The 23,362-nt window shown below is 45.6% G+C and overlaps 1 protein-coding gene across 1 annotated transcript; it reads right to left on the minus strand.

The window, feature by feature from the left end:
* Positions 1 to 1,237: 1,237 nt before the first annotated feature.
* On the minus strand, positions 1,238 to 21,478 carry LIG3 (DNA ligase 3). The gene is made up of 19 exons (XM_007937316.2): positions 20,929 to 21,478; positions 18,861 to 19,001; positions 14,677 to 14,874; positions 13,962 to 14,113; positions 12,613 to 12,779; positions 12,410 to 12,487; positions 11,743 to 11,911; positions 10,042 to 10,197; positions 7,897 to 8,028; positions 7,453 to 7,532; positions 6,349 to 6,436; positions 5,880 to 5,957; positions 5,324 to 5,447; positions 4,608 to 4,750; positions 4,233 to 4,307; positions 3,669 to 3,815; positions 2,954 to 3,143; positions 2,652 to 2,773; positions 1,238 to 1,471 (listed from the first exon to the last, which is right to left on the minus strand). The coding sequence occupies exons 1-19, from the start codon at positions 21,476 to 21,478 to the stop codon at positions 1,238 to 1,240; spliced, it is 3,024 nt and encodes a 1,007-aa protein (XP_007935507.1).
* Between the last annotated feature and the right edge of the window lie 1,884 nt (positions 21,479 to 23,362).

Consider the following 23,362-nt stretch of genomic DNA (forward strand, 5'->3'; position numbering starts at 1 on the left):
GTCTACATTTGTGTTGTCCAGTGAGTAGTCACTAGCCACATGTGACTAATTAAATTCGAATTAACTCAAAACTCATCCAACTCATTGCGACCCCTCCTTAAGTTTCCGAGGTGGTATCTCTACGGAATAGATTGACCAATCTTCCGAGCAGTGGCTGGTGGGTTTGAACCACCAGCCTTCTGGTTAGCAGTCATATGCCTTAGGCACTATGCTACCAGCGCTCCCAAATTTGAATTAAGATTAAAAATTCAGGTCCTCAATTGTGCCAGCCACCTTTCAGGTACTTGATAGCTGTATGTACCTAGTGGGTGCTGGTTTAGACAATACAGATTTACAGGACATTTCTACCGTTGTAGCAAGTTCTACTGTCTTCCTTCTAGTCTTCAAATAAATTGGCTTCAGGAGCCATTCTTTATAAGTAAGTAGTGAAATGATTTTTATTTCTTTATTGTTAATTTTTAAAGAGCAGTCTTTTTTCTGGATTTTGGGGAAGGAGAAGCCTCCCAGCATCCTATATCACTTCCTGAGAAGTAGCCCAAATAATAACCCCTCCTCTTCATAAAGGCCCTATTTTCCTACCTGATTCTGGTCCCCTCCCTTCCAAACCAGGGACCCACACACTGTAAAAGGAGAACATAATGAATAAAGTCATAAAAGTTCATTTTGTTTTCTTTGAAATGAGGCTTCATTCCTGGCAAAAGATGCTGGGCGGAATACAAGTTTTTCCAAATTAAAAAAAAAAAAAAAGATTCCTGAGGGCATTCTTAAATACAACTTTAAAATGAGCCTGGGAGTAAAGGGGGTGAGAGAGGAGGGTAGAGAAGACTTCTGCAAGAGTTAAGCTTTGTGACTCGAGTGTCAATAACCTAGCCTTCACTTCTTTAATCACCAGGGAGTTCATAAGGGTGCAGGTGGTGAAAGGACAGAACTGCAAGGCGTTTTAATTATTTAAACCCTAAAACTAAGCTTGTTAAAGAAAATAAAGAGAGAAAACCAGCACCCAGACTGAAAGATCTATTCAAAGCAGCAAAAGAAATGAATTTCACTTCTGGAACCCACAGCAACTAGCTCCTGATCCAAAATGAGATCATGAAGAGTTGGTGGGTTTTGGAAGACGAGTTGCTGGGGGAGGAAAGCCCATCCCCACCCTGTTCTGTCCCTCTGCCGCCTTCCTCCAGCCGGAGCCTGAGCCCGTCCAGCAGTGTGCAAGTCAGGAGAGGAGGAGGGCAGAGTTGTCCTAGCAGGGAGCTACCAGTCTCCGTTTGCGGATACATGCCCATATCCACTCTGGGGAGACCTGCTGGGCCTCAGGGTTCTTGTCCCCACTGCCTAGGACATGTGTAGCTGAGGCCATGTCAAATTCTTGTACCAGGTCTCCGTCGAATGCCACAAAGTAGCGTCTGAGACGGCTGAAGTTTGGTGTGGAGGGCGGCAGGTAGAGCCGCACCCCAGTGAAGATGTCCAGCAGCACCTGCAAGTGCAAAGGGGTTGGAGTGGGGTCAGAAGGACCTGGGCTGGGTGCCAGTGTCTGAGGTTTTCACCCAGATTGGTACAGGGCAGAGAGGAAGAAGGCTAGTGGTCAGGACACTAATGGAAACGGTTTCTGGAGAGAAGGCTATCAAACCCTCATCCTCCAGTCACTCCAAATGCCACAGGACTAACAGTCCCTTTCATCTCTCCTTAGGGCAATGGGCAAAAGAGGGGATGGGCTTCACATGTGATTCTTGATGGAGCCAGCAGCTCTCTGGAGATGGGACAAGTAAATTCCTCAAGGGCCATCCAGTGGCTAGTGGGCAGGGCTAGTGGCTCTCAGACCAGTGCCCCAAACTCAGTGACGTTCCTTGAAGATCAAGCAAAGTCTACTTTGCAGAACTAGCCTAGACTGAGGCAGGGAAGGGCCAGAGCCCTGCTCATTACTCTAGATGGGTTCAAGGGCTACAGGTAGGAAAGAAGGATGGGAAAATTCTGAAGGCCTGCTGGGAACTAGATTCAGGGCCTGATGTGCCAGGCTTCTGGGCTTACCCTTTGTTGGGGGTGGGAGGGAATCACATTATAGTGATCATGTTACTTCTCTGTCCTTTGCACTACCAGCCCCCCCAGGATTGAGCCAGTATTCAGCCTAGTTCCTAGCTTCAGTAGGTGCTCGACAGACATGGCTAAATTAAAGGCTGACATGTGAGTGTGAAAGGGAAAAGGCTCCCCAGGTGGAGGACAGTCACCAAGCCAGTGCCTTCTCTTCCTCTCTCCTTGCTGGATGGACGGGCTCCTGCCTGATCACAAACTCACACTGCTGCACTCCCACACTCAGACTGGGCTTTCTCCCTTTTAATGTCAATTGTGATTGGGGCCAGGAGCTGGGTAGGTCCCCGCAGCCTCCTCGGCTAGGCTGGCTGTTCTATCTCCTGCCTGCTGGCATAGCTGTCCTTCCTCTCTGTTTGCTGGCCGGCCGCCTCTGCAAGGCAATAAGAGGGGGCTAGCAGCACTGCCAGTCCTGCCCAGGACAGAAGCAGCTGCAGGAAGGGAAGGGGTTTAGCTTAGCCAATGTCCCCAAGAAGATGTTTGCTCATCTTTCAAAGTTCATGGGCAGAGGGGCTGGAGACAAGAGGCCCGGGACTAAAGGGGTCCCTGGTGCGTTATATTCTTAGCCTCACCTTTGTTTGGCATGGAGCCTCATCCGGAGCCTTCCGCTTTTCTCCCACTTTCACAGGAAAAGGCTTCAAGGTCGGCTTCTCGCCCACTTTCACAGGGGAAGGCTCTGCAGTCAGCTTGTTGCCTGCAGGAGAGAGCTCAGGATAAGAAGGAAGACAAGGATGGGGGAGCAGATAGTGCTCTGAATAATGGTCCCTGAAGCCACGGCAGCAAAGGGAAGGGCCAGGTGCTTCCTCTACAAGGAGTGAGAGGGAAGGGTAGAGTTGACACTAAGCCTTTAGTTCAAAGTGGCTTTCTCCCTTACCACGTTTGTTCTTGGGGCTACTCAGCTTCCCTTCTGTCTTCTTGGCACTGGCGGAGGGCTTGTGGGATGCTTTGGGGGCCTTGCGGGACGTAGCAGGCCCTGAGGTGCCTTCATTCTCGTCACTGCTGCCCCCCTCATCTCCGGCCACTACAGTGAAGTCCGCCTTCTCCTTGGACAGCTGGTACAGTTCCTGAGGAGGGAAGGAGAATGCAGGGGGTATCATTCTCAGACCCCAGAGGCAGCGTCTTTGTGACATGTTCTAGGTGCATGTGTCTGTGGAGCAGAAGAAAGAAAGAAAGATGGCAGGGAAAGGCTCCCTTGGTGCTTTCCCAAACTGGGTCAGTTTCCTCAGCAATCAGGGTGCAAATCTCTGTACCTCAGTTCTTATCAGCAAAGTAGGGACTGTTACCTGGGGCCAAGTCCTCACAAGGAAGCTATGACAGTGAGGGAGCTCCTACTTTCTAGGACCAAGATTGCTCAGTGGGGTCTGGTGGCTGCAGCAAGGCTCTGCTCATGGAAATGGTAGAGGCCTGCTGCTGCTGCTCCTGGCCCTGCAACAGTTCGGGTTCCCTTTCTAACTGACCTTCCTTGCCCTGCTTGGTAGAATGCAAGAAAGAAGACAGAGGACAACATGTGGACTGGCCAGAAGCCCAAGTGTCCAAGGCTGGGATAGTAGTGGGGAGGACACACACACATATAGCCAAAGAGACGGCACCTTGAGCTGGGGTAGGTTAGTGGCAGATTTCCAGTCCTTATCATCACGGATTCGAGTGCAGCGAGGGAACCGGATGGAGATCCCATCGGCTGTGTGAGCCTCAGATTTGGAGAATTCAGCCCCTGTGATCTCCCACACGGCAGCTTTCTGTCAGGAACAAGTCAGGCAGGTTAGTGACTGGTTAAGAAAACCTCCCAATCAGCAATACAAGCAAGAAGCAAAACAACAGTCAAGACAAAACAAGGATGGGGCTAACAGGAAACCTGGGTTCTAGTTCTATTGCTGCCTCTATGTAACCTAGGAAGCCCTGCCCCTTTTCTGGTCTTCAGGTTCTCTGTCAGTACAAGGAGTGCTTGGGCCAGGGCACTTCCAGAACAGACCTTGACTAGGGAATGGTAATGTTTTACTGATGACAATTCCTTGGTGTTGACTGGTTTCCCATGTCTGTCACTTGGCTGAATAATCCAGACCTCCGCCTGTGGGCTGAGATGCCTACTCTGGGGCAATAGAGGACTTGCAAGGTAATTCTGTAGACAGGAGAACCCCAGACCACAGCACTGATACCTTTGGGTCTGGGACGATAAAGTCAGGATAATAAATCTTGTTGATTTTCAGCCAGTTGGGTATCTTGCTGGGGTCCTGGAAAAGAAAAGATGCTGTCCTGGGCTGTTCCTAAGCTGGAAAAAGGCTTCAGTCTCCTTTCTTGGAGATGAGATGTGGGAAGAGGTGCCCCTTACCCCCCACGATCCTCCCTACTCAGCTGGGATATGGCCAGAGGGCATGTGGGCCCGTGTCCTCTGACTACTCCACAAGGTAGGCACAAGCAGACTCTGAAGGCCTAGTGCTGCTCCCATGGCAAAGTAACAAATGATTCCTCCAGTCCTGTCTCAGTAATGATGGCCAGGCCAGAGGCTGAGGCCAACTCGGTCCTGTCCTCACCTTGCTGATCTTGACCATGTCCAGCTCCGTTTGCAGGCGTGTGAGTGTCGCATCATCGTGGCCACCTGCACACTTGGTGACAGTGCACCACTTCTGGCTGTGAGGGTCATAGCAGCCCATGAGGAAGATTGACATCATGCCACCTGGGTGGGGAATATGGGCTATGTTGTAGGGTGGAAGGAGCCAGCTTGGCCAGACCACGGAGGCCCAAAGAGCCCCATGTGCCTGATGAGAGGCAGCCTGGTGGAGAGGAAGGGCCTGAGTCTTGGCATTACTGTCAGAGCTCACTAGCTGTGCAACTTCAACTTAACCTTGCTGAACCCCAATTTCCTCATAAGTAAAGCAGGGATAAGCACCCCCATCTTGGAGGGCTCTGGTGAAGAATATAAGGGAAGGAACAGTGCTTGATAACATAGTGGACTGTCTCAAAGTATCAGTTCTTCAGACCTCCACTTCCCTCCACTTAGGAAATGGCTGTTTTCCCCGAGGACGCTTCCTTGTGTCAAGCTAGTGTATGGACTTCTCACCTGATCTCTCCCTGCCTAAGTCTGTAGCTCGCAGATGTCCCTGCTGAGGTGACATGGGCCAGATTGGGACCCCAGATCCCAGCACTTTGGAAGCCGTGCCAGTAGGTCAAGTCAGTAAACAGACCAGCCTATACCATGAGTGGGGCCTTCCAAAGAAGTACCATCCTAGGGGCCAGAAGCTATCCTGACCTTTGCTCCCCTGCCCATAGAATGCCCCAAGGACCACGAGGTCAGCTGTGTCGGCCATGGCCCCCTCATTCAAATAGTCCTTCTTCACTTTCAGCCAGTGCCGCTTCCCAGGCTCATATGTACCCTGAGGGGAAGTAAGAGAGAGACCAAGAACTAGAACGGAAACTCCATGAGGGTGGGGTTGCGCTTTCTTTCACTGCTATGTACCAGAGCTATTACAGTGCCTAGCCTCTTCTGGGGGGAAGACCCCTTAGGCTTCAGGCACTACAGGAAAAACTCAATGCCATCGAGGCAATTCTGATTCATAGTGATCCCCTTTGGGTTTCTGAGGTGGTAAATTTTTACGGAAGTGCCTTTGGTGGGCACTATAGGAGATACACACAAAACCCACCCTCCAGCTCTAGAGCAGACACTCCAAACCCTGGAGAGGAACCCCTCAACACCCACCCAATCCACCTAAGACCACCACTGCCCTCTCCTGGTCAGGGCTAGAAAGGCTCAGGGAAGAAAGCTTAAGAGCTTCTGCAAGAAAAAGCAAAAGGGGTGATCACCTAACCTTCACGTCCTTCAGCACCAGCCCTTCCAGTCCCTCACGGAGCACCCTGTTTATCATGTCCACCAAGTCCGAAGCTTTCTGAGGAACAAGAGAGATGTCTGAGGTTGGTGTGAGAGGAGAGTGAGTGATGTGGGAGTGATGTGGAGGGTGTTCCCTTTCACATACGTAGTGTCCACTGGAAACATCTGAACTTGAATACAAAAGACAAAGGCTTCGTAGAGCAGAGAACCCCCATCCAGAGAGCTGCAGCACCTTAGGGGGCCTTGAGACACAGTGTCTACCTACGAAGGATGGGTATTGCCCTGCCCTCCTGGGTATATAACCTATGAAATAGCCAAAGGCAAAAACATCAGCTGGGCCCGTAAGACAGATAATTAAGATTCATTCTCCCAGTCACACGTGACCCAAGGGGTTCTCTGCCCTGCTTTCCAACCACCAGGACCCTATGGAGGGTTGAGTCTTTACTCACCGTGACCTGCTTCATCTCTGAGAACATGATCCGGTTGGGAATCTCAACCATGTTGTCATGAAGAAACTTCCGCCGCTCACACAGAGGCCTAAGAGGGACAGGAGAGCTGAGGTCAAAGCCAGACTCTTTCCCATCTCCATTAGGAGTTCGGAGGTGGAAAGGGGAACAGTGATACAACTGCTACTTCCTGAAAGGATGTGATGTGGATTAAAGCCTCCTGCATAACCGCTCAGGCTGCAGGCTCCACCTTGACCAAAGACAGACAGCTGTAAGTTGTGGCACACAGCCACTGCATAGTTGTAATTCCTGTTTTTACCTTACCCCCCAGAGCCAATGGGGAAAACTGGCCTCCAACCCAGATTTTATAAACCCTGGTCCTACATGAAAAATGACTCAGATTCTCATTTTTTTCATCCCCTGCACCTTGCTGTACCCCAACCCCAAAGCTGAGTGATCCTCAGGTCCGCAGGCTGAGACAGTGACTCAGACCTGAAGCCTAAACCTCAACTCCTACCTCCAACAGTTTTATCTCTCTTCTATAGCCTCCTTATATTCTCAAGGTATGGGCAATGGTGAGAGGAGTGGGACAAGATAACATTTCTAAGTGTGGAAGGGGCCGACTAGTTTCTCGGGCCCAGGAGTATTGACGCAGCTAGGTCAAGATTCCTAGTTTTCCCTAAGATGGTCCCATCCATAGCTTCCCCTATAATCTGGAGCTTCCTGATGGTGGTTTCTTCTTAAATCAAAGCCTCTGAGCTAAAATACACCTGCCTTCTGCCCTGTGGGTGCTGTTGGAGAAATACACTGAAACCTCTCTATGCTCAGTCTCTTCTGTGCAACAGTCAGCTCTGCTGCAACAGACACACTTCTCTGTGACTCATGATCTCAGGAAATTCAGTCACACAGCAGCTCTTCCTTACACTGCGTGGGAGGTCAACTGTGTAGCTGCTGTGCTACCTCTCAGCTCCCTCCTGTCCCTGCTCCTGCCAGATCCTGGGCACAAATAGGCATAGAACCCTTATCCTCTCTCCTTTCCAATCTGAACTCCCCATCTCCTTACCCAGGAAATGAAAATAGACTCTGGGTTTAAAGAGCCAACCTCACCTGTCCATCAAGCTGACATCATTGAAGTAAATACAATCAAAAACAAACAGGCAAACGTTAGCATCTTGGAAGGCAGCTTTCTATAAGGGAAAATGAGGTAGTAAGTAAATGAGGGACAAAAGTAAGAGGGCATTAAAAATAGGGAAGACCAGTCTATGTTTGAAAGCCCTTGGAAGCACCTCATGGAAAAACTCCTATTTGTGCTTTGACACCCCTGGGCTACAAAGGATGAATGGAAACCAACCCAAGTATAAACTGGTTCCCAATAGTAGCTCCTCTTATGTTAAAAAAGGGCATATCTCAGCTAAGGGCTAATTTGGAAATAGTTGAGAAATGAAAAATCAGCTCTACCCTAAGGAAGTGATGCACTCCTCCCCATCCAGACTGACAGCACACACACATGCACACTTGTACTTGCAGTCACACGATGCCCTGAGCCAGTACCTTGTGTACACCAAGTGTTCCAAATGGCAGAGGTTTGCCTGTCTTGTTGTCTATCAGGAGCACTTCAGAGTCCAAGATCATGCTGTGGCCCCCAGGGAAAGCCTGCGGGATGTAGTCCTTAAAGTGGGCCACCTGGAAGGAGAAGGGACACTTAGGTTAGGAATGAATGGGAGCAGGAACCTGAAGCCCAGCCACAAAGCACAAAGCCCAGGCCCAGGAAGCACAGAGAACACCAACGTGTAGAAGACCGGCCAGCTCATGGGCAGGCAGAGATTTGTGCCTATTGCAGAAGATGGGTATTTATCAGGCCGTGGATCAGGTCATGGGGAGAACAGACTGCTTGGAAGGAAGAAATGGACCTCAGGAGCAGTGAGAAAAAGTGAGCTGGGCCTTGTCTGAATGGGAGCTCTGAACCCTCAGCTGTAATGCATGATGAGTAAGAAAAGATGTTTTTGCAATTGAGTTTTTCCTGATAAAAGCAAAGCCCTAGTCTCTGATAGTTAAGAGAGAAGCCCCTCTGTAACCCAAGGCAGGGAACAGCTCTGGTGGCATAGTGCCTAAGGCGTTTGACTGCTAACCAGAAGGCTAGCAGTTCAAACCCACCAGCCACTCCTCGGAAGGAAGGTTGGCAATCTACTTCCGTAGTGATACCGCCTCAGAAACCCAAGAAGAGGTCGCTATGGGGTGGGTCTGACTCCACAGCAGTGAGGGTTTTTTTTCAACCCAAGGCAGCCCTGCCAACTCTTACCAACTATGGGGTCTAGAAAGCATGTCTGTGGCCCAATTCCCTATCTAATCAGAATACACAGGCCATCACGACCCAGGATGCTTGGGGCTGGAGCAGGAAAAGCTGCACATCCATCCCACTCTCCTTTAATCCCTAACCCAGCCCTTTAGGAGGAGAACCAAAAGTACAGGAGAAATAAGAGATGAATGAAGCTTGGAAAAGGGACAGCAAGGGCTTTCATTCAGGAAAGCTGTACTCAAACTTCTTCTCCCTGGGTAATAGGATGGGCCCATTTAATAGCAATCCCACCAAGAGCAGTTCCTCAGCAGTCTTACTGTGCCCCACAGAACAATGAACCCAAGTTTAGGCTCCATGAGGAGGCCACTGCTTAGCTCTCCCCTTAAATATGTACAGCAAATGGCCGACTGGTTTGTCCTCAGTACTCCAACAAGAAGGCAAGACTTGGGTAAGGACATGAGCCACACAGCATAGCCTCAGCCCTGAGGGCTCTGAAACACAATGTCTGAGCTAGGAAAGAAGAGGCCAGCAAGGCTAGGAGTTCTACGTCTATAGGGCCATGTGTCCCTGCTGTTTTCTGAAGACTCCTCCAAAGGCTCACAGTGGCTCCAGGAGCTGAGAAGGACTGAGGAGTGAGGTTCTCAGTGCCCTCCTGATTCTTTCACAGCTACATACCAGATCTAGTCTTCCAGATGCCCCCATGGGATTGTGTTCATATAATGTAAGCTCCATGAGGGCCAGGGCTTCTGTCCATTTTTTTTCACTGCTGTATTCCTACCACCTAGAACAGTACTTTGTTGTTGTTGTTACGGCTGTCGAGTCAGACCTGACTCATAGCGACCCCTCCTTGGGTTTCTGAGGCGGTATCACCACGGAAGTAGATTGCCCAACCTTCCTTTCGAGGAGTGGCTGGTGGGTTTGAACTGCCAGCCTTCTGGTTAGCAGTCAAGTGCCTTAGGCACTATGCTACCAGAGCTCTTAGAACAGTACCTAGCAGAGACTAAACAATTGACAGGTATTTGCTGAATAAATTAATGAACTGAAGCCGAATAGCCCCTTGTACATGAGCCTTAATCTAGCTCAGGGGAGCACACAGGACATGGATGTTTGAGAGCTGAAGTGCCTGCCCCCGACGACATTGCTATGGCGAGGAAACATTACCATCTGGGTTCTGTCCTAACTAGCCCAGTTCTGGGCTCTTTGCTTATCTCTGCTGAGCAACTCCTCATTACTGGAAGACTCCAAAAATGAACAAATAATTCATTCATTCTTTCAGGCAACAAATATAAAACAAATCCCTATTGTGTACCAGAGGTGCAATGGCTATGGAACTCTGCCCCTAAAATTCTTAGAGGCAGGAAGGAGAAAGACAGTCCAGGCAGAAAGGAAGGGACTTTTACCTTGTGAGGCAAGACAGGTTTAAGGCTGCGGCTGAAGTAGCTGAAGTAGTCCCCGTTCTTATGCACTTGCACTCGCTCCCCGTCGTACTTGATCTCAGAGAACATGCCGTTGGGACACTTCTTCATTGCATACTCGATGGACTTGCAGGCCTCAGCCTTGGGGTGGGGAAAGCAAAGCCTGGAGACTTAAGGGTGTTTTTCCAATAATGAGGTGCTGCTCACAGTGAAAGGCCACAGGGCTCAGAACTGAGGTGGTCAGGACAAAGCCCAGACCCTGGGGATGGGAATGGAAAGCCTGGGAGATGTATTTTGGTTGACATAGGAGCCTGCACTGTGAAGAATCAGAATGCAATGATGGCAAAGAATTCCAATGGGAAACCCACCAGCCACTCCTCGGAGGGAAGGTTGGGCAATCTACTTCCATTGTGATACAGAAGAAAGAGTTCATCTTTCTTTTTCTTCCCTCAATAATTTAGGATCTTGCAGGGCCTCTTTATTATTAAATACACTGGGTATCTTAGCACAAGAGGTATGTAGAGCTAAGATTCAGAATGCAGGTGACAGTGAAGCTGGCAAGATGACAGTGATCACGGATTCTAAGGACTGCACATCCCCAAAACAGGCATGCTTATTCACATACCCACACTATCCTGAACTCAAACAACATCAGCTTCCATTTTCTGAGCATTTTATGTGTCACATTATATATACTATCTCATTTCATCCTCGAAATGAGACTATGTATAAATATGGATGAGAAACTGAAGTTGGGGGGGTGGTTTAAGGACTTGCTTATTAAGGTTACAAAGTTACTAAACAGCAGGAGTGATATTTGAACCCAGGCCCAACTCTAAAGCCTCTGTAGTTAACCACTACACTACATGATCCTGCCATTCTGCAAGTGACAATTTGTAGACAGACACCAAAATGAATTCCTATAAAAGTCAGAAAGGCCACTAATGCAAGTGACTGGGTTTCCATCCTTGGGACGGAGATCTCACTACTTTTGATGCTGGCTGTCACATATTCCTAGGAAAGAGAGAACACTTCCCTACCCTAAACAAAGAACTCCACTCCAAACCAAAGCTTTGGTATAATGCACTTTCAAAAACAGCCTTGTACACCATTAGAAAAATTCACAAGACCTCACAAGTAGGCAGGGCAATGTACGCAGTTGTTCCCATTTCTCATGAAATAAGCAGAGGACCCTGATGATCTCTGTCAGAGCTGGCCTTCATTCTTTAAATTTCTTCACCTCTTTCCAGAAGAAAAAGAGGTCTATGTCATCCTATCACAGGAAGCCTGGTTCTGCCACCAACTCACAAAATTACTATGGGGCAGGTCACAGCACCTCAAGAGTCACTTAGTACATCCACTTATCAGACAGACAAGATGACAAATAAGCCAATCCAGGCAGATACTTCAGAGAATTTCAGATGTCAGTCACACAATGAACTAAAGACCAAGAGAGGCTGAATAACTCATCTAAGATTCTACAGCTTGCTTGGTTCAGCTCTTTCTCCCAGATCACACTGTCTTTGCCTCCCTTTCCCCATTAGGAAATGCCCCTCTGCATTCTCACCTTTCCTCCCCTAAACTCCTCCTGTCAACCTACAAGGGCTACCAACCTGCAGATCCCACCCTGAAGAGCATGACATTCAGAGAGGAGAAGAGTAAGAGCAGAGGCAGAGCGCTCCTTACCAGCATAGGCTGCACAGGCGTCATCAGTGAGGCCTGGACACTCAGAGTTCGTTTCCGGCCCGGCTGCTTCTCCACCTCCTGCTCATTGCGAAGGACACGCTCCACCACGTCCTGCAGGTTGCGGGAAGCTTTGAAGGCTTCGTAGGCATTGGGGTCAAGGGCATCTAACCTGTCAAGGGGGACAGAAGGAACAAAATCACCCCTTTGAGCCTTCTGCTTTTGAGAGCAATGTCTGTCCTCACAAAGAGCAGAGATCCCAATGTATGGGGAAGAGGCTGGTTCTACTGTCTTATAACACTTTTGCAAGAAGAGAAAAAGCCCTTTGAAAATTCAGCTTTTGTGAGATACTCTGCCTACTTGGATGCTGTCTTAGCAAAGCAGGGCATGGGAGTAACCAAGAAACACAAACTATACCTATGGAACACATTCCATAGATTGATTTATATACTTTCAAGTTCAGCCATTCTGTGAGAAGTATCTCCATTGTTATCTCCCTTTTACATATGAGAAAATGAAGGCTGGGGAAGGTCAAGTGAATGATCAGGATCCCACTGAAAGTAAAAAGGTGGAATCGGGATTCAAATTCACATACCGACTCCAAAGTTCTGATGCCAGGTGGCAACAAAGGAAGCTGACAGCTGAGGCTGTCAGAGGAGCAGGTACTTACACATGTTTTGCACCTGAGTTCATCTTCAGATCATGTTTGATCAACCTGATGATGCACTTAAGGTCATTGGCTGTACACCTAGGGGGATAAGGCATGTTTGACTTGGTCTTTGAAGAATTCTGGGCTCCCAAACCTTCCTTCCCAAGTGATTCCATCTCCCCCAGGCCCATCCCACTGGCCTTGGTTACAGAGGCAGCCCCCACCTGGAGGCAATGTCCTGCAGGGCCTGTTGCTGTTCATCCTCCTTGGTGAGCTTGGAGAGCTGCACAAGGAATTCGTCCACCTCCTGGATGGTAAGGATGCTCTTGGCAGCTGGGGGGAAAGACTTGCTCTGCTCAAAGAAGACTCTGACTGTCTCTGACACGTCACCCTGTCTCCAAAAACCAAAATGCCACTGCTGCAGTTGCAAGGTGGCCAAGTATATCCCCCAATACCCAGGACTAAGATGAATCAGAGATTTCAGTCATCACTTCTGTCCCTATCTCCCACAGATCTACCTCACTCTGTAGAGAATCTATCCCATCCAGAGTTCCTAGAAGAGGCACCACTATTCACCACAGGATGTACCTACCTGCCTGAGCTGAGAAGGGACACAAGAAATAATAAGGGCTGAGCCAATTTGATTCCTGCTCAAGAATTTGAATTAAGAGACAAATATAGTCATCTGATAACAGAGGTTCTTGAATGGAACTTTTCCAGGATGCCAAGTCTGGAACTAGGACTGAACCAAGCCAAAGCTGGATGCTAAGTCCAAGTTATAAGTGAGAAGAGGAAGCAAACTCAGAACTGAGAACCACAGCCCCAGAAGAGACAGAGAGAAGTCTCAACTCCTGACTCTCTACCTCTAGGCATATTGTTGTTGTTGTTATGTGCCGTCGAGTCAAACCCGACTCATAGCGACCCCTTCTTGGATTTCCAAGGCACTATCACTATGGAAGTAGGATTGCCCAACCTTCCTTCCGAGGAGTGGCTGGTGGGTTTGAACCGCCAGCCGTCTGGTTAGCAGGCAAGTGTCTTAGCCACTATGCTACCAGAGCTCCCACCTCTAGGCATAGCCATTGTCTATTCTCAGTCCTCAGAAAATTGTGCAATTAATAGTTGTAGTTTTACATTCAGCTCCCCTCTAACAAAAGCTTGCTCAAATGGGTTTCAGTTTCCTAAAACAGTATGTTGTTGTTGTTATGTGCCATCAAGTCGGACCTGACTCATAGTGACCCCTCCTTGGGTTTCCAAGGAAGTATCACTACGGAAGTAGATTGCCCAACATTCCTCCTGAGGAGTGGCTGGTGGGTTTGAACCGCCAGCCTTCTGGTTAGCAGTCAAATGCCTTAGGGGCTCCTAAAACAGTACGCACCCCAAGCAAAAATGTGGTTGTTGTTATGTGCTGTCGAGTCGGCCCCGACTCATAGCGACCCCTCCTTGGGTTTCCGAGGCAGTATCACTACGGAAGTAGGATTGCCCAACCTTCCTTCCGAGGAAAAATAAGAGGCTTCAATTGCTCAGCTTGGCAGAATCCCACCCAGAATGCTGCCTACCCTTCCCATCCTCTGACCTGCTCTAGGTCCCGTGCCATGTCATCTGGATTGCAGTTGAAAATGCGGCTGAAAAGCTTCACAATCTGCTTATCATTCAGGTTATAAACACTCTTAATGACCCCTGGCAGCAGCAGCTTCACTGTTAGGTAGACATCACCATGGAAACCATCTGGAGACACAGAAAAAGGAACCCTTCTTGAGAAAAGGCACTTAAATATATACATAAACTCAAGGGAGCAGAGACTGGACTGAAGCAGAGTTGTGCATATCATTACTGTAGCACAGTCCTCTCAGTTCAGTGGGTGGTGGTTTATATGTCTGCTCCCCTTTAGCCTACAGATGAACTCCCATAGGCCAGAGCCATGCATTCACGTTAGTGGCCCCCGTGACCAGCATATTACATATGCTCAGTGACTACTTGTTGGATGAAGGAAAGAAACAATTGGAAGATTCCATTCCATGCTGTGCAGGTAGTTCACAAAAACCTAATTAAACACACAGGAGAGTGAATCTTCCTCTGGTCAAATGGGATTTTGGTCTCCTCTGGTCTTCCGGTTTCCTGGGGACACAATAAGGGCAGAGGACAAAGGAAACCAAAGTGCCCTGAGCAGAACTAGCTACATAATTTGTGGGGCCCAGTGTGAAATGAAAAAGTATTAAGAATTTTAAGATAGTGAGAACAGAACATTAAATCAATCATGTGCCCATGAAGCAGGATGCTCATGGCCCCACCTCCTGCTGAGCCTTTCCGTAGGAAATCCTGGATGATCTGGGTCTTCGTGTTGTAGCTAGGATTTTCAGCCACCATGGCGCACAACTTCCGAAACTCCCGTAGCAGACAATCTTTGTGCTTGGGGTCACATTTGCTGGAGGATAGGCTAGTCTTAAGAGTAGGACTTGAGGGGGATTCTCCAAAGTTATTAGGTTTGGCTGTTGGAGAGAGAAAAAGGGAAATGGCAGAGATAACTCATTTTGCCTTTCTGAGAAGAAAGAAAGGGAAGGAGCAAAACTAACAGGTATTCTGTTGGTCCTTTATATGTGGCTTTGCATTATTCCCCCCAAATAGCCCTTTGTGGTAGATATCATGAAACTCACTTTGTAGATAAAACAAAACAAGCACATTAAAAAATGGAGGTAAAGAAATGGAGTTTAATAGTTTCCCAAAATCTCACAGCTACTAGTGGCAAAGGAATAATGGCCTCACAGCTAAGCAGGAGACCAGGCTGATGTGCATCTTTTTATGGGACAGCTTCACAGAACAAAGGTCACCATCATGTCAAGAATGGCCAAGAGAATCTCAGAGGCATTGTAAAGCTGATTCTAGAAAAGCTGGGATGAAGAAGAAGGAAGACATCAAGGGACACGCTAGCCAATGTGAAATCCTTGCCACTGCAGACTGTCAGAGTAGGAAGAAGCCTGAAGGATGCTCCAGTTGACTTTCCTCTTACTGATGACACCACGTCAAGATTTTCAGGATCACCCACCTCCGCAGTGGCAGAGCCTGATCCCACTTCTGCATTCCCACCCCTCCCCATTACCATTTTACTTTCTTTCCTATTGTCACAATAAAGGCAAGCAATCCACAAACAGGACTGTGGTAGTTATGTTTGTGTGTCAACTTCGCTGGGCGTGGTTGAGTGGCTGGGCAGCTAGCTGGTGGTAGTTATTCCCCATGATGAGACTGGCGATCAACTCCATGGTGGGATCTACCACAAGCAGCTTAGTAGCTGCCGTTGGGATGTGGTCTGCTTCCTGTATTTAAGGAGAAGCTTTGGGAATGTCTCTAGAGTATGGCACACTTGGACCCTGCATGTAGCTGTGTCGTTCGTTGCTCAACAGCTTGCTATGCTCTGCCGACCTTGGAACTTACAATGGACTTAAGTTAATGACCTGCCATGTGGTTTGGTAATATCGGGACTGTGCCTTTTTATTTGTCAACCTTGGGGCTTCCCAGCCTCAGCAGCCAGCAGCTGTCTGAGTGAAGAAACGCCTCTAGTTCCAGTGGGCTGGGAGCAGGAGGAAGAGCTAGACCCCAAGGTTGAGGGGCTTTTACCTAGCCCCTAGAGCCTGGCACTTGAACTGGAACTTAAAGCCTCCAAATTGTTAAGAATAAACTCCTGTTTGTTAAGGCCATCCCATTTGTGGTATGTTTCCTGTCAGAGTGGCACCAGGGAACCAGAACAAGGACTTCCCTCCACACAACTAAAAATAACAATGTGCAACTCTCTAGGGATTCCTTCTCAACACCTTATGACCAGTTGTAAAGTGAATTTCATTCTGCAGGCCTGCAGCATCACCATTAGCAAGGTGGCTACCAATGCAAGCTTCTTCTTATCTGGGCCCCGAAAATTATAAATCTATCCTCATCTCTTGACCTGGAGTCTAAGTAGGAGTTTAGGAGACTAAATCACCAAAGCATGATGCTCAGGCAGATGACCAGGTAACTGGAACATAACATGTCTCTCAACTCCTCCTGAACTTCCTCTCCAAAACCAGGGCCCTTCCAGAAACACGCTGTCCTTTTCACTACCTGGACTCTCATATTTCTATCTTTGGCCTAACATTAAACAGAAAGCAAACAAAAAAGCCCCAGAATTTTAAAGAAGAAAACTCCCACACCATCAGGTACCGTTTTTGCAACATCATCTCCTTCAGTCCTGTGAAAATACTGTGCAGTAGACAACACAGGTGTTGCCATTCTCGTTTCACAGATGTGGGCCCACAGGCTCAGAATGGTGAAGGACCTTGCTCAGGTTGAGAAGGCTGTCAAGTGACAGTGCTGGGACCAGAACCCAAGTCTTCTGACCTCCAGTTGAGGCTTCTTTGAACTATGTAAAAGCTATCTCCCAAAACCACCTCGGAGTCTAAGTGGCCTGGCTTTATTAATATCCTTTGGCTGAGTCAGTCCTAAGAATGTCTCTCACTGGTAAAGAGGCAACAAGGTGTAGGGTAAACACATAGGTGTTGGAGTCAAACAGACATCAGTGCAAACATGAACTCCATACTGACCTTGAGTATCAGCTTCCTCATTCATAAACTGGGCCTGGTAAAATTACCTCCTAGGATTAACTGAAGAAAAATGAAACTACATATGGAAAAGGCCCTAGATTGGTCCAATGCTACCTGTTAGGGAACGCTAATAAATGATAACTGATCTTTCCAACTCCCTTGTACACCAAATGTCCTCATAAAGTTTTCCCAACTCTCACCTGTGAGACAGTAATTCTATATTTCATATGAGAGAAATCATGTGTGTATATGGGTATATATGCATGTATGTGTACACACACACATTATATATATGTACATGTACATATATATACACACACACTAAAAACAAAACAAAACAAAACTCACTGTTGTCAAGTCTATCCTGACTCATAGCAACCTCTCCTTGGATTTCTGAGGTGGTATCTCTATGGAAGTAGATTGCCAATCTTCCTTCTGAGGAGTGTATGGTGGGTATGAACTGCCAGCCTTCTGGTTAGCAGTCAAATGCCTTAGGCACTATGCCACCAGAGCTCCCATATATGTATGTGTATGTATATGTATATATGTATGTGTGTGTGTGTGTGTATGTATGTATATATATATATATATATATATAAAATAGGTGAAGAGAAAGGGAAGAAAATTTATCCTGCCAAGAAGATACAAATAACAGCTACAAAGCACTCGTTTAGTTAGTTCCCTGTGACTTAGTTTCCAGCTTAAATTTCAACTTTCTCAGAGAAGCCCTCCCTCATTTCTAGCCTAGGTCAGGATCCCACTAAATACTTTTACTGCACTGTTTATACTTCTCCCTTATAGCCTGCATCAAATTGGATTTATAGATTTCTTAGTGATTTCTGGAAACTGCACATCTTCCCAAAGACTATTAGCTCCATGAGAGGACAGGTTATATCACTGTAGTTCCAGTACCGCATACTGTGGTGGGCTAGTGTAGGCACTCAGAAAATATGTGCTAAATGAATTCTGAATACTTATGTGCAACCAGAGGAGCTCTGGTAGCATAGTGTCTAAGGCACTTAACTGCTAACCAGAAGGCTGGTGGTTCAAACCCACCAGCCACTCCTTGGAAGGAAGGTTGGGCAATCTACTTCTGTAGTGATATTGCCTTGGAAACCCAAGGAGGGGTCGCTATGAGTCAGATCCGACTCGATGGCACATAACAACAACATGTGCAACCTACTACATACAAGGTACTGTGTGAGTACTTTACAACTATTATTTCATGTAAGTCTTCGAATGCCATGAAGGTGTTGTTCCATATATGGAACTGAGAATTCATTTTACAGGTGAATTTAAGTAATTTCTCCCAGGTCACCCAGCTAATAGTTATTGGAGACAGAATTTGAACCCAGGTGACTAATTCCAAAGTCCACATGCCTTATTACTAGGCTATACTGTCCCCCAGCAAATGGAAAATACCCTTCAGAGCCTTTTTAACTCCTGATCCATATTTCACAAATATGCCACCCCTTTGAACAAACAGCTGTAAAACTAAGAGAAACGAAGGATGTGATCCATGCACGACATCTCCCTTCTTCCAAACTTTCAATTCCAGTTCAGGCAAATTTAAGGATGTAATTTCTCGAAATTCTTTCATTATCAAAAAATAGGAAGTAAAGGACAGGTTATAACAATCTCTATCTGACCAAGTAACTATTTCAAGGGAGAAAAGTCTTGACAAAACAAACAAGTATTTTTCTGCCCTAAAAGAGATAAAAGTGTATGAAGAAATACAAGTGGAACACTGAGCATTAGCTATTACCTGTCTCTGTTCAGGCAGAAGGAGCAATTATGGAATGAGAGTAAATAGCACAGAATTTTCACTTTTAGCCAGAGTAGGATAGCAAATAAAACTAAAGCAAATAAAGGCACATAACAGCTAAAGTAGCTCTAATCTCTCTCACCTGAAAAGCCAGAAAATTTCCGGGGATTGGTATTGGTTACAGACGTGCCTTTCACTGGAGATGTCACCTGGCCAGTGGCTGTCAATTTAGCCTGGACAATAGCTTTCTTCTTTGGTGTGCTTGATCCCTTCGAAGACAGATCTGTAGGGCCCCATAAGAAGGGGGGAAAATAATTTTCAGTGAAATATCCCTGACAAAGCTTCTCATGAATTTATCCGTCAACTGCTCTTAAAATCTTGCTTGGTACATTACTACCATAGCACTACTTCAACACTGGTGGCTGGCTGGTCTTTCTGTAGAGGTTGTAGGTGATAGAGTATTGAGAGATGGAAGAGGTACTTGTTCTGGGTACAAAAGATGCAGCTATCATTTGCTTCTATCAGTGACTTAAATTTTCATCAACCCTCCCCACCTTTTATCCCACCTATGTAGTCTCCTGAAGTGACAGGACTTAGTGGAAATCAGAAATCACATCTCAAAAGATAATTGGGGACCTCACCTGGAATTAGACATAATTTATAGATTAACGAAAAAGTAAAATGAAGACGATCACTGAGAATGTCAGTTTGGCATAGTCAAGAAAATTTCCAGCTGCTGAATCATCTGAGCTGTGCTGACAGTTCAGTTCTACCTTGTATTTCTCTTCCTCTGAATGAAAGAGGGGTCAAAAAGTAACAAGGGCTGAAGCCAGTGGCTAGGTTGGGCAGGGCTTGAGCATGGACTGCACGAAAAAGAGATTTTCTATTCTGCAAGTCTTTTTTCCACTTAAAGCACAAGGACAGATTCTTATTTTTATAGCCACTGTTAGAGTCCTCCTACAGTGACCAGAATTATACTTAACTGAAAATGTGAATATTACTTTATAAATAAGGACACAGAAATAAAGAACTAACTGGATTTAGAGGTATTGGTATAAACTTAAGATTTCTAACATATGCAGATATATATGAATGTCATGTACATGTGCACATGTATTTGTATGTATGTCTGTATGTGTAATTAATTATGTGTATAAACATGCATATACATTCTAGCTCTGTCTGTTGAATAAGTTTAGAAGCAAAGACATTCAGTGGAAATGGGGACACCTAGCATTCAGATTTTGGTCTCTAAAACCACTCTCCACTAACAGAAAGTAGAGCACCTAAAAGAAATGGCTGATGCCAGGGCTAAGACAGGATATATACAAGATGAACCTGAGAACATCTTGTTTTGCAAGAAAGTAAGGAAGTACTTAAAATCATTAAAAAAAAATTAACAAAGATGAGCACATGTCACAAGGACATTAAAAAAAAAACAAAAAAACCTAGCTTGAAGGAGTTTCTATTGGCTAAGTATAGGACAAGTACCAAAATAATTAAGTACAGTTATGAATTATAAGCCAGTGAAAAAAAATAGTAATCCATGAGTCTAAACAGATAATAAACTGATAGATACAATAGGGGATGATGAGTACTCTATTCTTTAAAAATGTCAATTATAAACAAATAGGAAGACTATGGAAATGTTCCAGTGAGTTAAAGGAAACCAAAGAGACATGGCAACTAACTGCAACACCTAATCTTAGACTGGGATACTATACTAGAGGGAAAAAAAAAATGTTATATTGGATCAACTGACAAATTTGAGATACAGATGATACAGTATTATACCAATATACATTTACTTAAGTTGATAACTGTATTATGGTTATATAAAAGAATAAGCTTATTCTTAGGATATACACATTGAGTCATTTAAAGATCAAGGGCCAAGATGTATGCAAGTCACTCAAATGGTTTGGGAAAAAAAAGTGTGTGTATGTGGGTGTAGAGAGAGAGAAGAGGAGAATGTGTGTGAGTGTAAATGATAAAGTGAAGGGGGTAAACCATTAACAATACGGGAATTTGGGTAAAAGGACTATGATTGTTCTTTGCACCATTTTGACTCTGGCAACATTTCTATGACTTTGAAATAATTTTCAAATAAAAGGTTTTTAAAATGGAAAAAAAAAATTGGACTTCTCTTCTCCTTATCGCATTTTTTCTTTGCATCAGTTAAGATGAAAAAGCAATGCTTTCCATCCCACCTGCAATGTGCTGGGTTATCTGTTCCTTCTCATTATCTTCTAGCTCTTCCCAGCCTTCCAGCTCTGTGAGGTCCTCGATTTTTTTCGTGGTGGCCCGGGCCCGCTCCAGTTTCTCAAATATGCATTTAATGTGATACCACTCTTTCATATCACCCCCAGACTCAGAAAAGGGATTTGGCACCACTTTGCCAATCCGGCAAACGCCCTTCACAATCTTTTCCTTGCATTTTTTGCAGCCAGCTGTACCACGTTTGGCATAGTCCACAACAAACCGCTGCTCAGCCATTTCACTGGAGCCACTGCAAAGTCCCACATGCGACCCTGGTGAGAAAACAAGACAGGTGGCGCGTGGTCTTATACCGCCTCTCAGGAATGACAGAACACACTTTTTTCTCACGAGGAGGCAGTGCTCATGAAGAAGATCTGTTTCTGAACACTGGCTGAACTGTCGTAGGTCAGGCCGGTGATGTTGCTCTCGGAATAGGCATAGTTCTTTTCGGCTGAGTACACGGAGGGTTTGTGGGAAGAGGGTCTTGAAAGCCAAAGTCATATAGCTGCATGAAGGCAGAAAAAGTAAGATATAAATGAGAAGCTGGGTTTCTCACAGGCCAGAATTCTATACAGTTCATGCTGACTAATCAAAAGCTTCCCAAAATATTAAAGATTTATTCTCCATAGGATGAAGAGAAATTCCAACAGCAAAATACAGTTTGCAAAAGGTTAGTCAATTACCTAATGAACACATGCATATCTAGTAAATCACAATTAAAAGAATCCAAATAAAATAAAAGCTTATTCATTTTCTATGGCCATCAGCAATACTTGATATTCATACCGAACAATGACCTTTAAGTCAAGACTTAAAATTTATAAGGGCCTAAAGTCTTTTAGTCTCTCATACTTTGGTCATGTTATCAGGAAGGACCAGTTCCTGGAGAAGGATATCATGCTTGGTAAAGTAGACATCAGCAAAAAAGAGGAAGACCCTCAACGAGATTGATCGACACAGTGGCTGGCTACAACAATGGGCTTAAGCATAGCAATGATTGTGAGGATGGCACAAGATTGGGCAGTGTTTCGTTCTGCTGTACACAGGGTCACTATGAGTTAGATCTGACTCAACAGCACCTAACAACAATATGTCTGTTTAATCATCAAGAAAATTATACCATGTTCATGAAGTTTTTAATGTGAAACATAACATGTATGCCATCCTCAGAAAACAACTAAGCAACTCACAGATAAGAAATTTAATCAGAAGCCCCATTTTGAGAGGCAACTAACTAGGAGAGACTAGAATTAGACTGCCTGGGTTCAAATCCTAGCTCAACCACTTAGCTGCGTCTTGGTAGGTAACTTAACCTCAGTTTCTGTTCCTCAGTTTCCACGTTTATAAAGTATGAATAGTAATAGTACTTAATTCAAGGGGTTATCTCAAGGGTTAAGGCCTTAGAACAGAGTCAGACACACAACAGGGGCTCAATAATGTTAACCTTTATTATAATGAAGCTGTCCTTTAAGCAATGCCTTCCTAGGTACAATTATGTGATTGATTCCAACTCAGCAACTTGAATCAGGGTATGCTGAAGTGATGGGACAGCAAGAATCAAAGGAACAGATAAATCAATCCATATAGAAAGAGGGATTACATCTAATGGCATTCCTCTACCTGCACTTCCTGTTCATATTTTGAAAGTATCTTTACAGTTGTACTTTAAAAAGACTGGAAATTATTTTCAGTTTGCACACCATAGTAAAACTGCTATTGCATTATAATAAAAGGTAGGCTTCTGTTTACTGTAGTGCAACATGGTACAGAGTTTTGGTATCAGGAAGTCCTGGGAGGTCAGGTCTGATCATACCAGTTTACCAGTTGCCATGAGTTGACTCTTACTCACCGCAACCTCATGTGTCAGAGAACTGTGCTGCACTGGGTTTTGAATGGCTGATTTTTCAGAAGTAGACTGCCATGTTTTTCTCACAACACGCCTCTGGATAAACCTGAACCTTTAACCTTTTAGTTTGCTGACTGGCACATGCATTAAATATGTGACAAACGTTTCAATTACCGTGGGGCTTCAAGTCTGATCATGCAGCTTATGATTATTACCTTTGAGAAATCCCTTCACTTCTTTGAGTCTCAGCTTTCTTATTTTTAAAACAGGGAAGATATTACTACTTCACAGAATAGTTGTGAAAATTAAAATGACTCCATGGATTGGCTGGTGGGGGCTTCTGAACTCCCTGAAAACATACACAAAATGCACATATTTGTAAATGTACTTTTTTTGGACAGAAGAACCATAACTTTCATAAGAATCACATGAAATCTGTAATTCTCAAAACCTGAATAATCAGGTGTGTGAAAGTATGGCAAATCCTTAACAGAAGCACAGAACAAGTTAGGTTTGGGTATTTCTCTTTGCAGAGCCAC

Source organism: Orycteropus afer, unplaced genomic scaffold (assembly GCF_000298275.1).
Source record: "Orycteropus afer afer isolate SDZICR_OR568_19922 unplaced genomic scaffold, OryAfe1.0 scaffold00042, whole genome shotgun sequence".
NCBI classification, from domain to species: Eukaryota; Metazoa; Chordata; class Mammalia; order Tubulidentata; family Orycteropodidae; genus Orycteropus; species Orycteropus afer.

What these genes read in the sequence shown, in the direction of transcription:
- LIG3 (XM_007937316.2), bottom strand. Translation starts at nt 21,478, where the DNA reads ATGACTTTGGCTTTCAAGACCCTCTTCCCACAAACCCTCCGTGTACTC. An exon ending in ACGGAAAGGCTCAGCAGGAG is followed by an intron (nt 14,114 to 14,676) that starts GTGGGGCCATGA and finishes CTGTGTCTCCAG; the next exon opens with ATGGTTTCCATGGTGATGTC. An exon ending in GATGTCAGCTTGATGGACAG is followed by an intron (nt 6,437 to 7,452) that starts GTGAGGTTGGCT and finishes TGTCCCTCTTAG; the next exon opens with GCCTCTGTGTGAGCGGCGGA.